Genomic DNA, 20,915 nt, shown 5'->3' on the forward strand with positions numbered 1-20,915 from the left:
AAAAGCCTAGTTTTCTTTGGCTTTATCTTTTGGATCATTGGCCTCCTGCATGATGACGCATCATCCAATCAGTTCTGATGCATTTACTTGGATCTGAGTATGTTCTGTGGATTGATAACCTGACCTCAATCCAACTGAGCATCCATTTCACTTGCTGAAGACCAGACTGAAGGCAAATGGCCCCCAAAACAAGCAGAAGCTGAAGAGGCCTGGCAGAGCATCACCAGGGAAGGAACCCAGCATTCGCTGATGTCTATGGGTCATAGGCTTCAGTCAGTCAAATTGCACCAAAATACTGAATATTATGATTTTCAGTTTGTATTCATTTGCCCAATTACCTTTGCCCCCCTAAAATTGCAGGGACTATGTATAAAAAGTTCTGTAATTCCTATATGTTCACCCAATATTGACATAAAAACCAAATTAAATCTGAAAATCTGCACTTTCACCTATTGTTTTATTTCAACTGTTTCTTTGCTAGAGTGGAGCAAACGAAATGTGTCACTTTTCCATTTTCTTTTAAAACTACCCTCAGTCACTAGTTTCAATGTATGCCTTGGAAAACGATTCAATCACGGAGGTCACAACACTGGACAGCGGGAATTCTGTAGCTAAAGAAGCCATAAAATGTTTATGATTGTACGCTGAACATGATCCACCAATTACCAAGGACTGTACTTCTGTTATAGGACAGACTACAAAAATATAAAAATTTACTCATGTTTCTTTTTCATTAAAACTGTACCTACAAGTAGGACAAATACCCAGGAGATTTTAATTCCTGTCATGTGCATGTAAAATTCAGGGACAAGACAGTGAAGACAAACGTATAAACCAAACTAATTTGGCCAAAAAATGTCAAAGGAACAAAAGAAACAAGCAGTTTGAATGTAACTGATAACTGTTGTATTCATTCATAATTATGCTCCCAACCAGAGTTAATGCTGCTCATAAAACATTTTAGAATAAATTCTGCTTAATATAATCGTGCAGTTACACACGTTTTCCAAAAAAATAAAACATCCTGCCAAGTCACTGACTCTCAATGACATCAATTATTAATTAAATAATTACATTATTTTGGGTTTTTGCAGCAGCAGACATCAATTGTTAAATATGGACTGACGCGAATAAAAGGTTGAATGCTTTGCTGAAGGACTATCAGGGATTCAGCCCGGTTTTCTGAGACTCTAAATATCCAAGACCAGAGACGGAAAGAAATGCAAGAACCATAGGTGTAATGACAGTATAAAATACAAACCAAAAAAATGGTTTATTTCATGAGACAATAAAACCCTCTCCTTTATGAATAAAGAAAAATGCATTTCTGTGCGGTGATACATTCCAAGTTGAATCTGGATTGAATGCTCATGTCATAAGTCCATCTCTGGGCCACCACAGTATGCAGCCTGGGCTATGGTAATCCTTGGCTGGGATCATTCACAATAAATTGTGTCCTCCCTTCCAACCTGCCTCACTCATCATAATGCAGTGATGATAGGAACTTGTCCACATCCAGGTTATCAGGGAAAGAATCCAGCATCTTCTTCTGTTTCTACATGAACAAAATTGACAATCACTTAAATTGCACTGTAGAGCAACAGATCTGCTTAACTACAAATTATGGAAGACACACCCCAAACGACCCACATTATGTGTGTGTGCGGATGGGGGGTGGGGGGCTTTTATGTAGACACATAAGACTCACCTTGGCCTTCTTACTTGCTGCTGACCCGGAGTGCTGCGTCTCTTTCTTCGAGGTGGGGCTTGCCACTGGGTCAGCCAGCTTTCGTTTCTTGCTCTTGGAGGTCGCAGGGCTTACCACCCCCTGCTGGCGTACGCTGTCCTTCAATGGCGTGCCTGTCCTCGCTATGGCGGCGCGGGACAGGATCATCAATGTGTGGGCGGCCATGTTGATGCTACTCTCGCTCCCAGTCTCGCTGGCAGGACTGCAGGTGGGGATGTCCGGGGTGGCTGGTGGCGGGAGGTGTCGAGGAATGCCTTCACCGTCCCGACCTGGCCTCTGACGGATTGGGGTTCTCAAAGAGTCGGTTGGCTCCTCTGGGTGACAACCGGACCCGGGGGTTCTGGGCAGAGGCAACCTGGGAGACCCTAAGGCCAATTTCTTGGTGGGAGTAGCTGTAGGGTTTTGCCCTTGTATGTCCTGCAGCATTTCTGCTGCCTGTTTGGTGAGGGGGCTGGTCATGCTTGGAGCTCTGCAGGAACCACCCTGCATAGCGGGGGGTGCTAAACTGATGGCAGCAGAACCCGATTCCTCTTGTGGCACAGTGCCCGGCGGGGGCTTCTCACCTCTGCTCTGCTCCACTTCATTCTCCTTGTTGGCTGTGATGTGGAGAGGGGGCTGAGAGGAGCACCTCCTCTCTGGCCATGCCTCCTTGCACTTGTGCACACTTTCACTCTTCTCTGCTTTGCTGCTCTCTTCAGGTAGCGTTTTGGAACCTGTGAATTTTGATGTCATTCTCTGACCAGGGGCAGCAGATTTGATGTTTTGGGTGGACCCGGATCCCTCGTCTTCCTTCTTCTCCGATTGGTGGGATTTCCTCCTGCATTCTGACTTCCGTTTGGCAGGTTCTGGTGGAGCAGCATCTTTATTGGTGCTCGTACTTTCAGTTTTTGTCCCCTGCTCTGAGGCACTACTGGATGGGACAGCTCTTTTCTCCTTGGGGGCCTCTAAAGGCTTTTTCTTCTCTGCATCTTTTGCCACATCAGCTCTCGTTTTCCCATCTACAGTCCTGCTGCCTCGCAGAATGGCTGGCTGTATGGCCCTGAGTTTGGAGGTACCGGGTGACTGGCCCCTGGGAGTTTCTTTTTGAGACGGCTGGCCACAGGAGGCTGAAATGGGGGCTGCAGGCCTGCAGGCCGGACCCTTAGGGGGCAAAAGTGTCTTTTCTGCCTGAGCAGGGTTAGGGTTGTCAGCTGACACATCAAAGCACAGCACCCTGCGGTGAGGGCGGGGGCTGGAAGAGGGTGCTGGGGTGTGGCCTGCTGAAGCATCCTCTGGAGGCTGTTGCTGTCCTGCAGTCTCCAAGGGTTGGGATGAGTCCGCCGGCTTTACAGTATGTGGCTTCGGAGTGATTAGTAAGCCCTGTGAACTGGAAATGAGGTATAGTAGAGGAGAAAAACACTGATATAAAACAACACAGATGACAGAAAACAGGAGGCAAATGGCCCAATATGCAATTCAACTTACTTTGGGTCCAGGGTCTTTGTGCATACATCCATCGGATTAGTTTTCCCTGGAGGGGGGAGATATTCGAATTAATCTCTCAAAAGCCAAAGCTCACCGTATTTTGAAACATTCCATACTAAAACTGTTAGAGACTAATATGTAACCCAATCTTATCAGTGTACTTCAATTTGAGCCCATCAACTCTTCTCACTGTGAATGATATAGTCCTGATTTTCATTTCCACCTGGAATGCACCACTGACATCATTCCTGCCTCACCTGAAACTGCTCGTTCCTTGGGTGCCAGTTTAGGCTTAGATTTAACCTTTCCTGGGGTTTTCACAGCTGGAGTAGTCACGTGCAATAGCTAGAAAATCATTAGATGGCAATTAGATGCAATTAGATTAGTCAAACTTTAAGACAACTATGATTGAACACACCAACAGTTAGTTTGAATGTTTACCTGATTTTGGACAACAGTGAACTTTCCAACATTGCTTTGACCAACAACTGATACTGGGACCATCATGCTTTGCAGCATGGGCTGAGATGGAGACGATATGAAGAGTGTTGAGCCTGAAAAGATTTTTAAGAATTAGAAGGAAAAAAGAACCAGTTGCAAGTAGTTGCAGAATCGTCAAATGTATCCGTCAATAATGGTAATGACACTGAGCATAACATTATTAATACCATTTCATGAGATAATAAAACTTGGCAATCAATGGGACATAAGTTCTAAATAAAGCTATAATGAGTGAAACTGGTCGGGATTTGTACCAGATGAGTAGGCCTGGGAGACGTCCTGTGCCACGGAGATCACCGGGCGGGGCGGGGTTGTCAGCACACGTGACGCAGGGGACGCCTGCCCCAGCGGGGGGCACCCAGGAAGAACCATTAGCTTCGACGGCTGGTTGACAACTGCTGGGTCGGCCACAATGTAGTAGTTGTTTGAGCTTCCGTACGAGGTGGCACCAGGCACAAGCTGGATATACCCAGCTTCCTGTGGCACGTCGCCAGCAAGAGACAGCTGCGCGTTCTCCTCAATGGCAAGGCCTGGCAATCCCATCACTGCCTCCCCGATTTTTCCTGCGAGAGGGTTGAGGTCTGCCCCCTGTAGGCAGCAGACAGCCTGGACTGTCTCCTCTTGTGTGATGGAGGAGGTGCCCGCTGGTGGAGCCTTGGCAGGGGACTTGCCAGGGGAGGAGAGAATAATGGTGGGGAGTCTCTCCCCTGTGATGCTCGACACTGCCTGGCTCAAGGCCAAGTCGCTGGATTGGTTGTCTGCTTCGTCACTCACTATGATCTTTAAAGATACTATTTTGCTGGGGTCAGGTTCTTTGAGTGGTGTGTTGGGTGCAGATGTGGAATGGACATGCATTGATGGAGCTTCAGTAGCAGTTGTCCCCAAGGGCACAGCTACAGAGTTTATTTCTTGACTGTCAGGATGAGTGGGGAAGTGTCTGGGCCCAGCAATATTGAGCTGATGGGGCCTTTGTTCAGAAACAGGCTGAGATGGAATGGGAGAAAGATGTGGCTGAGCTCTAAGGGTTTTAGCTGTACTGTCAAACTGAGGAACTTCAACTTGGAATCCCAAAGCCTGCCCTCCGGCTAATCTTGGGCTCTGTTCAGCTCCTGGTGGCTTCTGAGCACAAGCAGCAGTTGATGCCAAAACAGGTGCAATGGTGCTTACTGAGAGGTTAGCATTTTCCCCAACAGAGGTATGTGGGCCCTCTTGGTCATCTGTTTGTAGATCCGAAGACTGGACTGGACAAGCAGGCAACACTGTAGTCTCTGCTGCCTCATCAAATTCCATGCGGACATCCTCCTCAGAAAGCACAGAGCTGGGCATGTCTTGTACTGCTGTGGAAAGAGAGTCCTTGCTAAGGCTGCTCCGTGCTTTACACTGAACATTGGCAGACTTCCTGTCACTACCCACTACAGCCGTGGTTTCAGCTGCTCCTGCTTTTGTGTGGTAACTTCCGCTTTTATCCAGTGTAGGGCTACTCTTTGATACATTTGAGACAGGGTGTGCTGTTTTTCTAGTTTTCTTGCTTTTGTGGTCTTGTGTGCTCCTGGTCCTAAGGATCCTAGAACTTGTTTCTGCCCCGGATGTTGGTTCTTCTTGGCTTGTACCTTAAGTCAGAAATGATAAGTCAGAAATGGATAAAAGCTGATATGCCTTCAGCATCGGAATGTATAAAGGCCCCTACCTGGATCGCCAGTTTGAGAGGAAGAGTCAGCTTCATCACTTTCCTGCATGGTATTCTTGAGGCTGGTATCAAACTGACTTTCTCCTTCACAGTCTTTGTTTTTCCCTTTGTTTACAGAAAACAGAGATTAACACTGGTTTGCACACTTCATGGTTAGCACATTTCAAAAACAAATGTTTCACCCATGGACTGTAGAGAAAATATGGACCAAGTGCCTCTGACCGCCATTGACTTTCCATGGGCTTTTGAAATGTGTTTTGAAACCACAGTGCTGCTCGATTATGGCAAAAATCTAGTATTTTGGTCAATATTGAGATCATGATTATTTAACACGGTTACTCATTGACTTTGAGAACAACATGCATTGACAGTGGAACTCGAAATAATTGAACTGAACAAGTAAAAAAAAAAAAAAAAAACAAACAGAAAAAATATGAATAAAAAATAAATCTACAATAAATAATATATTTAAATAAATCGCTTTTAGATCTGTTTCAAAATAGGCAGTCTAGCATTTGGAGAAATCCGCTACCATACAGTTTAAAGACACAACAAACTTCAAACTGTCTCATGTTGCATACCATAATCAAACAGGTCAAAGAGGGCCTGGAAAGCAGGATCAGACTCAGTCTGCTCCAAAATATCTCGGATGGCATCATCAGACATGTGGATCTCTCCCTGAAGGGCAGTGAAAAAAAAATCCAAATGTATATATATAAAAAACGTACAAGCTTTAATCAAACATCCTCCAAATTGCTGTATAGAACTCCCTGTTCTTTATGTTCAAGTTCTGGCCATGACAGAAATCTGCAGTCACATGCTTTCAAGCAGCAAAAATAGTATCAGAAATACATCTTATTTTGTGTGGCTGATTCTACTTCATGGGCATTGAATGATAACAAAGAATAAAAAGCTTCAACAGTGAACACTGATCTGGGCAATTGACTAGTGATAGCAAGGTTTTACATCCTTCCTAAAAGGGGGGTGTACTCTCCTTATGACAAATTAATATCCGATCTTGAAAATGTAAACGCCACCAATATGTAGCATTACATCAAACACAATTTCTGGTGAAAATAAGAACAATAGTCATACCTGAAGGCCCAGTATTTCATCAATGGACTGATCCGGCACCACAGTGCTACATGCCACTTGTTTAGAGGACTGTGGATTAATGTCGCTAGAACAAGAATAAATAAAAAATAATTAAATATTCATAAACACGGCTGCCATGACAACTACATGAGAATTAAAACATATTTAAAGTGTCAATCCGTAATCTCTTCATATTAAATAAGAACATAAACCGTTGTATCAAGTGCAACATTCCTGCCAAATATTAAAATTTGCAGACAGGCAACAAGCTAGAGATCTGTCAGAGGCTCAACACAAGCACAGAACGCTGTATCACGAATGCGGGAGAGCAAGCATTTAAAATCCAAAAAGTATCTTTAAAATGAGGTTTGATATGCTCAATATTCAGGGGTTTTCCTCTGCCATTAAAATGTTTTACAAAGGCCGTTTTAATGTTTTCTCCTACTGGCACCACCCTCCCCCCCCAAATGAAACATGCATTTATGGCTATAATTTGCGCTTCCTGCCAATAGGTGAAATACTGTTCCTGAAGATGCAAAACCCGTGGAAAACAAAGAAGACTTGTCTCAGGTGCTACTACTGAGAGACTCCAAAGAGATTACCGGATAACAATCTCAAAGTCTTAATTGAATTATAATCATACTGCAAACTATTCATTTTGCTCATCTGATTTTCTTACATTCCCACAGTACCCCCCCCCCAAAAAAGTGACCATTTTAATTGGTCAGGACAATTTCTCTCTCTTGACAGATCATGGACAAAAGAAAAGCCAAGATAATGGATTTCTTTTCTAAAAGTGAAGGAGCAAGGTGAACACATTCATCCAAAATAGATTTTTCCATTTCCACAAAATGTGTATTCTAGTCTTTTTTTTTTTTTGACATTTCTATCTATCCATTTCATTCTTATAACAGAGGACCAAGTAATTTTTTTATGTGGGGGCAAAAAAAAACAGTGGAGTACCGTTGGATGTAGAAAAAGCATTCAGTAACCGTTCCTTTAAAGAGAAAATTACTTTCAAACTGTTAGCAATGTCTTTTTTGATTATCAATCAAGAAATTAACTGAATAATAAATATCAATAAATACAGTGATTTCTAGGCTACTAATATTGTTTGGGTCATAAACTTGTGTAACATTTAAATAAAAGCCAATGTAGTGGTGGCCAGTGTCCTGGGAAAAAGGGGGACGTCCAGCATTACCTCAGGCAGTAGCCCAAAGCTAGTCAACCAGTTCCGCTATATTTTAATAATTAGTGGGTGAAATGCATAGACACTGCAAAAAAAAACGAACTGCGGGCAGCGGAGGAAGTGTGCGTTTTACGTGTTGCTACAGTAACTAAACCTAAAGGTTACTTTACCTTCCCAAGATTTTATTGATGTTTTCAGCCAGCTTTTCTTGCAAAGACTTGTCATTCAGTATCTTTTCACGAGCATTTTCAATAACCATTTGCTGAAAAACAAGCAAATGTGACTAACTCAATAAGAACAAACATGACATTATTTCCCCCCCGAATCATGAAATAATAAAATGATCACTCCTTGACAATCAAGTTTCATTTCATTACACAATCATTTTATAGTGCTATAAATCATCTCCAGTCACAGATTCCATTGGCTGTATTTACATCACAAAATGAAACGTTTAACATCGTCATTCTTCCAGGGAAAAATGGATTGCCTTTTTTGACACTCAACTCACAGGGAAGTTTTCTGCAACACCTTCTTGGAGAGCCTCATTCTGCTGGTCAGGGATTTGGCCACAAGAGGGCGCAGCAGCCCGTCCAGTGCCAGACTGAACACAAAGACCTCCACCACGCCTCCTTGGTGAGTCACTGTAACAAAACCGCACAGTCCACACCACAGCAGCATAATTGGCCAATATAACCAGCCTGCTAGGAGGCTACAAAAATAGTTGCTATAGCTTCTGAGACAGATATAAATACTATTCAGCATGCTGGTTCATGCTTGCATCAAGGCTAAATAGCCATTCACATTAGCACACTAAATGCTCGGAAATTAAAACACAAAACAAGAAAGATTGACAGAAAGACAAATGCATTTTTCTCACAGTAAAAAAACAACATTATTTACAGAAAAGGTCACTGCCCAAGAAAGGTTACTTTCCAAGCCATAGCTTTTCAGGACTTTAAAGTATCATCAGAACCTTGCCATGCATGGATATGGTATTAATATTAGTAACTGGTCACCATTTCCTGCGTCCTGGGGACAATGGTCCAGAGTTTATTCTTCGGTCAGGAAGAACAATATGCAAAGGTGATTCTCCTGTAAAGAGAAATGAAACCAGCCTAAAAACGTTCCTTATTCACTTCCATCCACTACAAAATTCATTCCTATAGCTGCACAAATTACATTACATGTCATCATAACACAAAAATGCTCAAATTCTTACCAAGCTATATGATTCAAAAAAGGTTGACTGAAGACAAATTAACATTTAAAGGTGTACTATGCAGAATTTTGTGTCAGTGTTCACTGTCCAGTACTTTGCCCATCTACTTGTATTTGTTATTCTAAAAACTGCCACTTCTGGGCGTGGCCTTTTTTCCTTTCTGTTCTGTATCTGAAATGCATGTGTCCAATACACTGAACTCATTTCTTTTATTATCTATTTCATGTTTATTTGCGTAGGGACAATGACGAGACATAGCATCATTACTGCCAGTTTACACCAGGTTCATATAGCTGATGTTCTGCATACAGAGATTATAGCTAATCCTAGTTTCCAACTCCCGTCCCTAGTTAGGCTTTCTTTATGAAAAGAAATCTTAAAAATAAGACAAAGTGTTAAATGGAAGATGTTAAGAAATACACACTTAAACATAGATAAATACACACACACACACACACACATCAAAAAAAAAGGATACATGCATGTTATACATTACAAATAAAAGGTGGTAGATAAGTACTTAACAAGCTAACTTGATATGATGACTAAAAATATGAACAGCTCTGCATTTGACCTTCACACTAAAATCCCTTATATTAGTGATAGCTTTTGACTGCCCAAAAGTGGTCCTGCAATGTCTAATTTTACAGTTACCACTAGTTACACTCCTGGTAATCCTGTTCCACCCCAATCCACAGATTAATTTACTAGTGTATCTGGTGCTAGACCATTCAAGCATTTAAAAAATAATTTAAGGTAAGACAACTGTATGAAACTTTCAAGACTTAAGAAGTTGTAATGCTTCAGTATAAGACAGTGATGTCATCTCTGGGGCTTCGTATCCATTATTTTAAAAGTTTTATTATACAAATAATTTATTGTTTTAATAACATCAGAGGCTTGGCTGTTATACAGTAAGAGATGTGTCCTGCGGTCATATGCTCTATGATATAATAGGAGGAGGAGGGGGGTAAGAAGAGACGATTAGCTATTACAGTGGTGAGCTGGGTTTGCGAGGCATTAACCTTGGTGGCTAACATTAATCAAGTGGCTGGCCAGCATTCAGTAACATTAAGTAGCTGCTGTGTTATGAGCAAACAAAATTTTGTTTTGTCAGCTGGCTGGCCGTGATAGCTGGATCCTACTGCAGAGTACTAACGTCACTGCTTATATTTTCAGGAGATTCTACCATTCTACCAACACCTCAAGCAGCGGACAACCAGATAATTTTTCTTTTTTTCCCCTAAACTACAGCTAATTGTTTGAAAATTTAAAACATTGTCAAAAGGACACAATCTGACTTATTTGTTTGCTAAATATGAATTGGTTTTAATTACCCTGCTCGATTATTCCTTTTAAAAAGCTAACGCAGATGTGCCATCACCAAACTATGCAAAACGAGTAGACTAGAATCCTTGCAATATTCTGAATACATTTTGCCAAATGAATCCTGCTGCATAGCCTATAACATCATTAAAGGTACAATAGGTCATTTCAGACTTCTAAGGGTCAAGAGAGGAATTGCCGCAACAAACACGCTCAAACCACAACACTGTTTATCCCACCCCCAGGTTTCCACGCGCAGACATTGAAACCCCCCTTGCTCGCCCGCTCAAGGTTCTCATGCACTGGAAAGCTGACCATGATAACCATAAAATGTTGACTGTTGTGCTACACAACACTATTTATATTTTTGTCTTTTTGAAGCATTAACTTTAGCTAACCAATTTCAGACAAATGTAGGTTTATAAAAACACGCCCCAAGATTTGTCATCATTTTCTTTGCTTCAACCACAGGATATGTAGGATCTGAGGATTGCTTGCTGGTAGACTCAGCTAATTGTTGAAGGGCAAGGTTTATGCTTGTGCATGTTTAAGAATAAGCCCGCCCACACACACACGCGCACACGCACACACACCATTGGCTGTTGCAATTGGAGCCATTAGAGCTAGAGCCAGAATTATTGTAGAGCTGTCGGTCCATCAAGAACTATAAACACAGACAACATGTCAGAGAGCCTTTTTCAATAATAGGAAGAGATTTACAATGGTCTTGCAACAATGTTTTAACACAAAAAGCTTACCTATTGTACCTTAGCCAACACACTCTCCAGACTGGATGGGTGACAAACTTGAGTGCTAAGAGCATGCCAGGTAATGCTTGACAATTAGCCAGAATTGGCTGCCTAATGTTAGTTGTTTGCTTATTGCCGCCAAACTTAGTAAAATACAGACTGTAACTGACTTGAGAATATTACAAGTATATTTTCAGGAAGTGAATGCTGCCACATGACCTATAAAGTTATTAAGATGGATAATTTAATTATATATAATGAATAATTATATATAGCTGTGGTTGTGTTCATTAATAGCCTTCACATGCACCCATGTCAATTTTAAAATCAACAATCAACTTAGAGATGACAAATGTGCTGTCTGCCTTTAAACCATAAAGCTCTCCAAATTAACATTGGGAGCGTCACTTAACTGTCACCAACATAAATTAAAATATTTAGTGTCTGTTCTTACTGTTCATATTGATCACAAGCCGGCCTAAGTCCTGAATCTGAGGTTGACTGACGCTCAGTGGGGAGGGCCTCGTCTGCAAAGAGCTGTAACAGACAGGCGTGGAATGTCCCAGCATGCCCTGGGGGTTGGCCAGAGGGCTGGTGTCGTAATGTGCAGTCGGTGGTGGGACTGAGATAAGTGCCGTGCTTGGGGATTGGGAGCAAGACGTCAGTGATCTCTGCCCCCTCATATTCATGATCCCGTTCCGTGTGCGGACTGCAGTCAAAATAAAAACAGGAGGGATACATGAAAAATGGGGCAGGGCATATCATCACAGAGGTATCACTGAGAGCGGCGTACATTATAAAGTGTTATATGTACAGCACGTGATACCTCGCTGCACAGCACAAGAAGGACTTTAATTATGTATATATGTTGTGAACTTCCTTAACTTTGCCAGCATGCCTGAGAAATAAAATTAGCTACTTACGTCTCTGATTCTGGTAAACAGCAGGAGAGTTTTGCATAGATCTGTTTTGGGCCAAATAAAGCATGTCAAACAGAGTACTGGAAAAAATAAGCTTTCAAAACATTTAGTGATAATAAATAACACAGATTCCCTCAAGTCTTGTTTTTTTGCAGTGACAAAATCAAATTCCTTGCAAATGTCTTAATTTATGTCTTGTTTTATATTGCCTTCTGATAATCCAGTCGGTTTGAAACAACCATGGGCAATCAAAGTATTACTGCTAGTACTCAGCAGCAACCACACTACTGACATCATTTCTACAACTGTGAATACAAGTGCCAAGACAATTTGCAAAAACATGCAAGCTATAACATATGCAGTGCAGTTGTTACATATTTATATATTACTGGCTTACTTGATTTGATTCAGAGTGAAATCTAACTTTTTCCACAGGGATGTCATCATTGCTGGCAATTGCGTCTCCTGACATGATTCTTGGGAGAAGTTAAATACAGTGACGATTAAAAGACAGAATTAAAATACACAAGTAATGCCTTCACATCGTTTAAACTGATAACACTTACCCTTCGCTTTGACAGCAACATATTCATTCAAAATTGTCGTCAAGTTTTTCCCAAACAACGACTGCAAATAAACGTTAGAATAATTAGGCACAGTCGCTTAGTAAAATAGGTTTGGAAAGTGTAATGTTACTATTAATGTGTAAAACATTCGTAGGAGCATGAGCTTTTATAAATGGGGAAACGTAATTTCAAAAACATTAGATGCATTCATTGAAAGTATCCCCATACTCACAAAGACACAAGCCGGAATAGCGCCATCGTCTGTGGTGTGTTCCGCATACTCCTTCAAATTCGGGCTCTCGAGAATAAATGCCTTCGTTGCGGCACGTAGCCCCTCTTGTTGCAGATATCCTTATAAATTTTAATTAACAAAAAAACTATTAATTAGTGTGTCACGCATTCAAACACCGCACTGCAAATGCAGAATCATTGCTGGAAAGCTAGCCGTCAGCCCAGCCGACAATAAACTAGCCAATGCCAGTCAAAACGAACGTCAAAAGGCACAGCTAACGTTAGACTATTTGTAGCTAACGTTAATGTTAACTTCCCATCACCTATGGAGTTGGTAAACAATAACTAAACACGGAGCGGACGTTACGAAACTTGGAGCAACGTACAGCTAACGTTACGTTAGCACGACATGGCTATGTATCAAGTAACAGAGGATCTATAAAGAAAATGCTATAGTTAACTACCCCACATTATAAGCACACATAACTAGCCTAGCTAACTAACTACTCATAATAACTCAGATTACAAACTGTGACCATAAAGTTACAGCTAACGTTATACTGTCGAGATCAACAAAGTGAGGTTTTCAATAGGGCTTACCCAAAACAAGCCTTGCAATGTCAGATGGAAGCAACATAACTAACTCGTTGGGTGGGTTTAAAATGTTATACTACTTGTACATTTTCTTACGCATAACGCGGTGCAATTATATAGCTGTATATTCAACTAAACTGTACGCTTCTGTTTGTTTTAGTACATCTTCTTGAACCAAGCTTTCAACATCCACAAAAATGGCGCGGAAATTCATTACATTTTACCCGGAACTGGTCGAACCACATGGAGACGTGCAGTATGGACAATGTAGTTTTTAAGAGCTTTTCAATGCACTTAATACATTGATTGCAAGATCACTTGCTATCAGACTTCAGCGGAGGCTAAGGTTTATTCAACCCAGAAACTACGTTTAAAGTGAAAGATAATTTCATAATGGATGGCAAAGCAACTAGTACAAACAACATGTATCACTGGGCAGGCTGCTGAGAATTCGATCAAATATTCTCTTCGAATCAACAACCAAACTTATTATTTTCAGAGGAACGCAGGACTTAAATAGTTGATTAATTTCTAGAAGTATTTTGTTGCTATATGTACTTCAAATGTACCAATTATGTGTCTTGTTACTTTCTAGAAATTCATGCTCTGTAAAAGAAACTAAAAGAGGTAATCACTGCCTAATTATATAAGTATGCTGCATAGTGTATATCTGAACTAATAGTAGCAGCTATGAAAATAGATGTTCAGACAACTGTACAGATCTCAGAAGATCACTTATTTTGTAGAATTTGTATATTGATTTGATTGGTTTTACTTTTAAATTGTATTAGTTTCTATTTTTAAATGTAAAGTTCTATTTTAAAGAACAATATTCTGTCGTATTTTACTGCTTCTACTGATTTTTGTTAGCAGGGCAAATTAAACACTTCTCAATAAATTCTCTCTGTTTAAATAAAGAATAAATAAAAATAATCAGAATGTAATTGTTATTCACCATAGTATAGTAATTTCCCCCCAGATTGTGCAAAGTATTCGGGTTCTTGGAAAGTTCTATATACAATTGTAAATACAATTTTCATTAATTATTATTATTATTATTATTATTATTATTATTATTATTATTATTATTATTATTATGTCTATCATCATTATAACATTGATGGACTGGCGACCTGTCCAGGGTGTATTCCTGCCTTTCGCCCAATGTATGCTGGGATAGGCTCCAGCCCCCCTGTGACCCTGTTCAGGATAAGCGGGTTCAGATAATGGATGGATGGATGGATCATTATAACATTATTATACAAGGATGGTATGATTTAGCAGAGCAAGCTATGTGCATATTTTGTGTGGGCTAATGTAGCCATCACACATGTATTCTAAATCAGTTCTGAAATAAATGCACCTAGAAGTGCACCAGCATTTACATTCTCCTCCAATTGTATTGGAACAACAAGGCCAATTCCTTTGTTTTTGCAATACATTGAATACATTTTGGGTTGAGATAAAAAGAACACAAGACAAGAGTTCAGAGTTTCAGCTTTTATTTCCTGGTATTTACACCTAGATGTGTTAAACTACTTATAGCATAGCACCTTTGGTATCAGACCACCCAAATTTTAGTTGAGCAAAAGTATTGGAACAGAGAGTATTTAAGTAAATGGAAGTAAATAACACATATTTGGGAGCATATCTCTTGCTTGCAATAACTGCACCAAGCCTGTGACCCATTGACATCAGCAAACTGTTGCATTCTTCTTTTGTGATGCTGAATTGGGTTAAGGCCTGGTAATTGACTTGGCCAAAACTTTACACTTTTTTCCATCACATTCGTCAAGGTTAGTCTTGCTCGCATCAGTCCATAAAACTTCGTTCCAGAAAGGGGAAAGGGGGAAAAGCTGGCTCTGGTCAAGTGGGTGGGTGAAGCACCATTATCACAAGTAAAAGATGACTAGGGTCTACACAAAGACCCGCACAGATATGTAGATTATTATACAACACAAGCAGGTAATGGGTTGCCAGGCTTTAGTGGTGGGTGTTATGTATGGTAGTGGTCTGGGTGGTATTTTTCTATGTTTATTCCAAAATGCTTTACCGCTACTAAAGAAAGGTTTGAACATAGCCAGACCCCATTTGGCCTCAGCAGCTAAGAACATAGCGAAGGATGTGGTCACCAATGTGACAAGTCATTTGAGCGTGAATGGCCAGGGTGGATCAGGGCTCATGGTGATGACACAATGTAGACAGAAAAGACCTCCAGGGGAGCGTGTCTCTAACAGGTCAAAGTTTAAAAAATGGAGAGTCTCGAGCATTAGGCGTGCAGTTGTTAAAAACAAGAGGACAGTGAAAAAGCACACAAAGAAGAAGGCTACAAGGAAAAGCTGATACATTTTTTAAAATGGTCTACATACAACAACAAAGATACCAGCGGACATATGGATGAAACAATCCCTGAGGGAAACAACACACAAACAGAGCCTTATATACAGCAGCCAGCAACACATTTGAAATGCTCAGGCACATGCACCCTGACATGTTTTTTAGTGTCAATATGAAAATTAAAATGGTTTTGGGTAAGGAGGAATTCTGCCTAAAGACATCAGACATGCAACAATACAAGCTTAAATTTGTGAAGGCACAGGGTACAGGAGGTTAGAAGGATACAGGGTATGATCAACTAGTGTTGAGCAAATGAAACAGACCACAGAAACAGAAGCAGAATATATGCCACCAATAACAAGAAGAAGCAAAAATCTGATGTGTGAACTGGGGAACAGATAAGGAACAGGTGAAATAAATGAATGAGAGTGAATGGAGCAGAAAACAGATATGGTGGTCACAGAGGGAAACAAGAGGTGAAAACGCTAGGGACTTGGACAGAAAATCAAGAAACAGAAAACACAGAAGCTGACACTAGATTCATTACACATAAAGTGTGTAATAAAGCTCATGAAAATAAAAAATCCAGTATCTCAAAATATTACATCAAAAAAAGGATTTATAATACAGAAATGTGGCCCTTCTGAAAAGTATGTTTATTTACGCATTCAATACTTGGTCGGGCAATCATGGAGAAGACTGCTCATTGACACCCTCCACAAGAAGGGTAAGCCACAGAAGGTCATTGCTGAAAGGGCTGGCTGTTTGCAGAGTGCTGTATGAAAGCATATTCATGGAAAGTTGACTGTAAGGGAAAAGTGAGGTAGGAAAAGGTGCACAAGCAACAGGGATGACCGCAGCCTTGGGAGGATTGTCAAGCAAAGTGATTCAAGAACTTGGGGGAGCTTCACAAGGCTGGACTGAGGCTGGAGTCAGTGCACCAAGAGCCACCACCCAAAGACGTGTCCAGGAAATGGGCTACAAGTGTTGCATTCCTAGTATCAAGCCACTCCTGAACCAGAGACCTGGGCTAAGGAGAAAAAGAACTGGACCGCTGCCCAGTGGTCCAAAGTCCTCTTTTCAGGTGAAAGTAAACTCATTTGGAAATCAAGGTCCCAGAGTCTAGAGCAGTGGTCTCCAACCCTGGTCCTGAAGAGCTACTGGGTCTGCTGGTTTTTAACTATAATCAACTGCTCTAATTTAATTAATTAACTCATCTCACCTGGTTACCTGGGTCTCAACAGGTGCTGATTTTAAGGTGAAAACAAAAACCAGCAGACCCAGTAGCTCTCCAGGACCAGTGTTGGAGACCCCTGGTCTAGAGGAAGAGTGGAGAGGCACAGAATCCAAGTTGCTTGAAGTCCAGTGTGAAGTTTCCACAGTCAGTGATGATTTGGGGTGCCATGTCATCTCCTGGTGCTGGTCCACTGTGTTTTATGGAGTCCAGAGTCAACGCAGCCCCCTACCAGGAGATTTTAGAGCTTCTGTCTGCTGACAAGCTTTATGGCGATGCTGATTTCCTTTTCCAGCAGGACTTGGCACGTGCCCACAGTGCCAAAACTACTAGTAACTGGTTTGCTGACCATGGTATTACTGTGCTTGATTGGCCAGTCAACTCGCCTGACCTGAACCCCATAGAGAATCTATGGGGTATTGTCAAGAGGACGACGAGAGACACCAGACCCAACAATACAGATGAGCTGAAGGCCACTATCAAAGCAACCTGGGCTTCCATAACACCTCAACAGCCACAGGCTGATTGCCTCCATGCCACACTGCATTGATGCAGTAATTTGTGCAAAAGGAGCCTCAACCCAGTATTGAGTGCAAAAATGAACATACTTTTCAGAAGGTCGACATTTCTGTATTTAAATAATTTTTTTGATTGGTCTTATGTAATATTTGAGATATTTTCATTAGCTGTAAGCCCTAATCAACAAGATTAAAACAAAAAAAGGCTTGAAATATTTAACTTTATGTGTAATGAATCTAAAATATATGAAAGTTTCACTTTCTGAATTAAATTATGAAAAAAAAACTTTTGCACAATATTCAAATTTTTTGAGATGCACCTGTAATTGAAGTAAACCAAAGGAGGAATGTGCTGTATGATTATTATTACACATGAACACCAGAGAGCTAACAGCGGTTTTGAGTAACAGGAAAATACTTTAAAAGGGTTGTGGCATGTGATGACCTACCGGATAATAACCAACACAATTTACCAGCTATGTACGTTGTGAATACACACCCCAAAAGAAAAACACTGGCTAGCTCTGTATCTGTGTCCGGATTACATTACATTACATTAATGGCATTTGGCAGATGCTCTTATCCAGAGCGGCGTACAACAAAGTGCATACCCATAACCAGGGATAAGTGCGCTGATAGACCCTAGAGGGAAGTACAATTTCAACTGCTACCTGCACAACAAACCACAACACGCAAATGTATGAACAAACCCGTTAACTAGCCAAATACTGCTTACCTAGCCAGACATCCTGATACACCGAAAGTAAATCACAGAAAGACAACAATTAAGGTTCACAGAGAGGTAGGGAGGGACAGGGAGAGGTGTTGCTTGAAGAGGTGCGTCTTCAGTTTGCATTTGAAGATGGAAAGAGATTCTACAGTTCTGACCTCAACAGGGAGTTCGTTCCACCACCGTGGAGCCAGAACAGACAGTAGTCGTGAGCGTGAGGTGGAAGTTCGGAGAGGGGGAGGTGCCAAACGGCTTGTGGAGGCTGAACTAAGAGGTCTGGCAGGGGTGTAGGGTCTGATGATTTTTTGGAGGAAAGCTGGGGAAGACCCCTTAACTACTTGGAAGGCTATCACCAATGTTTTGAATTTGATGAGTGGAGGGAAGTAAGCAGGGGGGTGACATGTGAGTATTTGGGAAGGTTGAAGATCAGATGAGCTGCTGCATTCTGGATAAGTTAGAGGGGTCCCCCCAAGAGGGAATTGCAGTAGTCCAGGTGGGACAAAACCATCGCTTGGACCAGGACCTGGGTCGAGTAGGGGGTGAGAATAAGAAATATAGGAAGAACCTGCATGACCGGGTCACCGCCGCAATGTTCTCGGAGAGGGACAGTCTGCTGTGAATTCTTCAACTCCTATGGAAACCCACCAGACTTTGATTATTTCCCAGACAGCATCACCACTTTTCTGCCAAAAACTGCAAACTGTTTATAACACTGCATGCTTTCATGTATACAGACTGTAAACTTTAAAACGTGTCAGTAAGTAAATAGACAAAAGCACAAGAGTCAAATTAAATGTAATTTTATTCAAACAAATAAAATGTTGATTGTGCTTACATATTTGTCTCTGCGTAGCATATATACTGTTCATCATATTACATTAAAAGCATAAAAAATTGAACCACATTGAACGGTCTAAAACTGCTGATGAAAAAACAGTTCAGGGATCTCATAGGCCTCTAGACTGGGTGCTCTTTCTTGAGTTTTTAGCAGTGTTCTGCTTACTGTAGATGCCTTTGGTAATTTTCTGCGCATACTAATCATGTTGCATACATGTTCATGAGGAATTACGGAAAGCAGCATATTTATTATAGCTAAAGCCTCAATAAATGATTCCCAACCCGGAGGTCTTCTATTTTCAGGAATCTTGTGAGGTGCTGTAATGTTCTTTATAAGATCCTACATTTTTATGAGATCCGCTTACAGCTTTGCCCTGGAAAACAAACTCTCTTTTATCATTCTTACCTTTCTGGATTTAGACATTTTATCAAAAATTTAGGTGGCATTTCTTTTGCTTCTAGATAGAACACTTTGTATAACATCTTGAACCAGAGTGCTATCTTCAGTATCGTTAACGCCACTAGATTGCCATTGGTTTCGGATTCTGAGCCCCCCTCAAAGGGTAATGATAGGGTTAAATGATTTCTTTTTCACCTTGTTTGACAAGAGCTATGACTCTTTGTAAAGCAATCATGTACGGATTTGCCTTCTTATGAGGACCCACATCAGTCCTTGCTAAGATGTTGCGTATGGTCTGATCCAATTAATTAACAGTTTCGCGGATTGGTTCTGGTGTATAAGTGAGGTACTAGAATTTTGAGGTACTAGAAACAACTTTTGAGCATGCTCCATGATTTAACCGCTGCATGCTGTTATCAAGCTCTTTAGAAAGGGTATTGTTACACTCAGTGGAAGCAGAAGGAATCCACCCCTTTGATTAATTACTTTCTTTTAAATAAAAATTTGTTTGTTTTGTTTTTTTGTTTTTTTGTTTCACATGCAAGTATTTTAATCCCCATCCGCTGTTTCCTTAATTTTTTCAGATGAGTATCCGTTTGGGGTATCTTGCCATGTAAAACATTGAGAGCCATTTCACAAATTGAATCCTGGAGAAGGTGACTGTAAAATGGCTTGTTGTTGTTGTGCATTGCCTTCAAATAGCCCTTTTAAAAGAGGACAGTGCCGTTGAATATCCATCCATCCATCCATTATCTGAACCCGCTTATCCTGAACAGGGTCGCAGGGGGGCTGGAGCCTATCCCAGCATACATTGGGCGAAAGGCAGGAATACACCCTGGACAGGTCGCCAGTCTATCGCAGGGCACACACACCATTCACTCACACACTCATACCTACGGGCAATTTAGACTCTCCAATCAGCCTAACGTGCATGTCTTTGGACTGTGGGAGGAAACCGGAGTACCCGGAGGAAACCCACGCAGACACGGGGAGAACATGCAAACTCCGCACAGAGAGGCCCCGGCCGACGGGGATTCGAACCCAGGACCTCCTTGCTGTGAGGCGGCAGTGCTACCCACTGCACCATCCGTGCCGCCGGCCGTTGAATATGTGCCATTATTTTTCTTTAGAACATAAACCACCAGCCACTCAGGAGGGTACAAACCACTTCTGAGGCGACAGTCTTCTGGTGTTTCAGGTTTTATGTCCACCAAAAGATCTCGCTGGTCTCTTCCATCAGGTCGTCAATGATGATCAAATTGGATTTTTGTAATGGAAGCAACGCTTCAGCAGTCAAAGAATCAGGAAGGCCTTCTACAACTTGTACAATTCTTTATTTTACAAATCAATTAATCAAAGAAAGACAACTTTTGTGTTAGTATGGTGCGTGGTTATACAGTACTGTGCAAAAGTGTTGTGAAGTAAGTTGTGAGTTTATTTTATATCAATGAACAAAATGCAAAGTGGGTGAACAGAAGAAAAATCTAAATCAAATCAATATTTGGTGTGACCACCCTTTGCCTTCAAACCAGCATCAATTCTTCTAGGTGTACTTGAACACAGTTTTT

General features: G+C 41.2%; 1 protein-coding gene across 1 annotated transcript; it reads right to left on the reverse strand.

Annotated features, from left to right (window-relative positions):
• Nucleotides 1-1,217: 1,217 nt before the first annotated feature.
• On the reverse strand, nt 1,218-13,522 carry npat (nuclear protein, ataxia-telangiectasia locus). The gene is made up of 18 exons (XM_061250136.1): nt 13,298-13,522; nt 12,699-12,817; nt 12,467-12,527; nt 12,298-12,376; nt 11,904-11,944; nt 11,435-11,689; nt 8,703-8,778; nt 8,195-8,327; nt 7,854-7,945; nt 6,495-6,579; nt 5,981-6,077; nt 5,400-5,504; nt 3,967-5,322; nt 3,653-3,765; nt 3,469-3,556; nt 3,212-3,257; nt 1,709-3,113; nt 1,218-1,555 (listed from the first exon to the last, which is right to left on the reverse strand). Exons 1-18 carry the CDS (start codon nt 13,332-13,334, stop codon nt 1,475-1,477), a joined length of 4,269 nt encoding a protein of 1,422 aa, XP_061106120.1. The 5' UTR covers nt 13,335-13,522; the 3' UTR covers nt 1,218-1,474.
• Nucleotides 13,523-20,915: the final 7,393 nt, after the last annotated feature.

Source organism: Conger conger, chromosome 7, assembly GCF_963514075.1.
Source record: "Conger conger chromosome 7, fConCon1.1, whole genome shotgun sequence".
Taxonomy (NCBI): Eukaryota; Metazoa; Chordata; class Actinopteri; order Anguilliformes; family Congridae; genus Conger; species Conger conger.

Coding starts and splice junctions, on each gene's coding strand:
- npat (XM_061250136.1), bottom strand. CDS start 13,334: ATGTTGCTTCCATCTGACATTGCAAGGCTTGTTTTGG. Junction 6,580..7,853: donor ATCAATAAAATCTTGGGAAG/GTAAAGTAACCT, acceptor TTCTTGTTCTAG/CGACATTAATCCACAGTCCT. Junction 3,766..3,966: donor CTCCCAGGCCTACTCATCTG/GTACAAATCCCG, acceptor AAATCTTTTCAG/GCTCAACACTCTTCATATCG.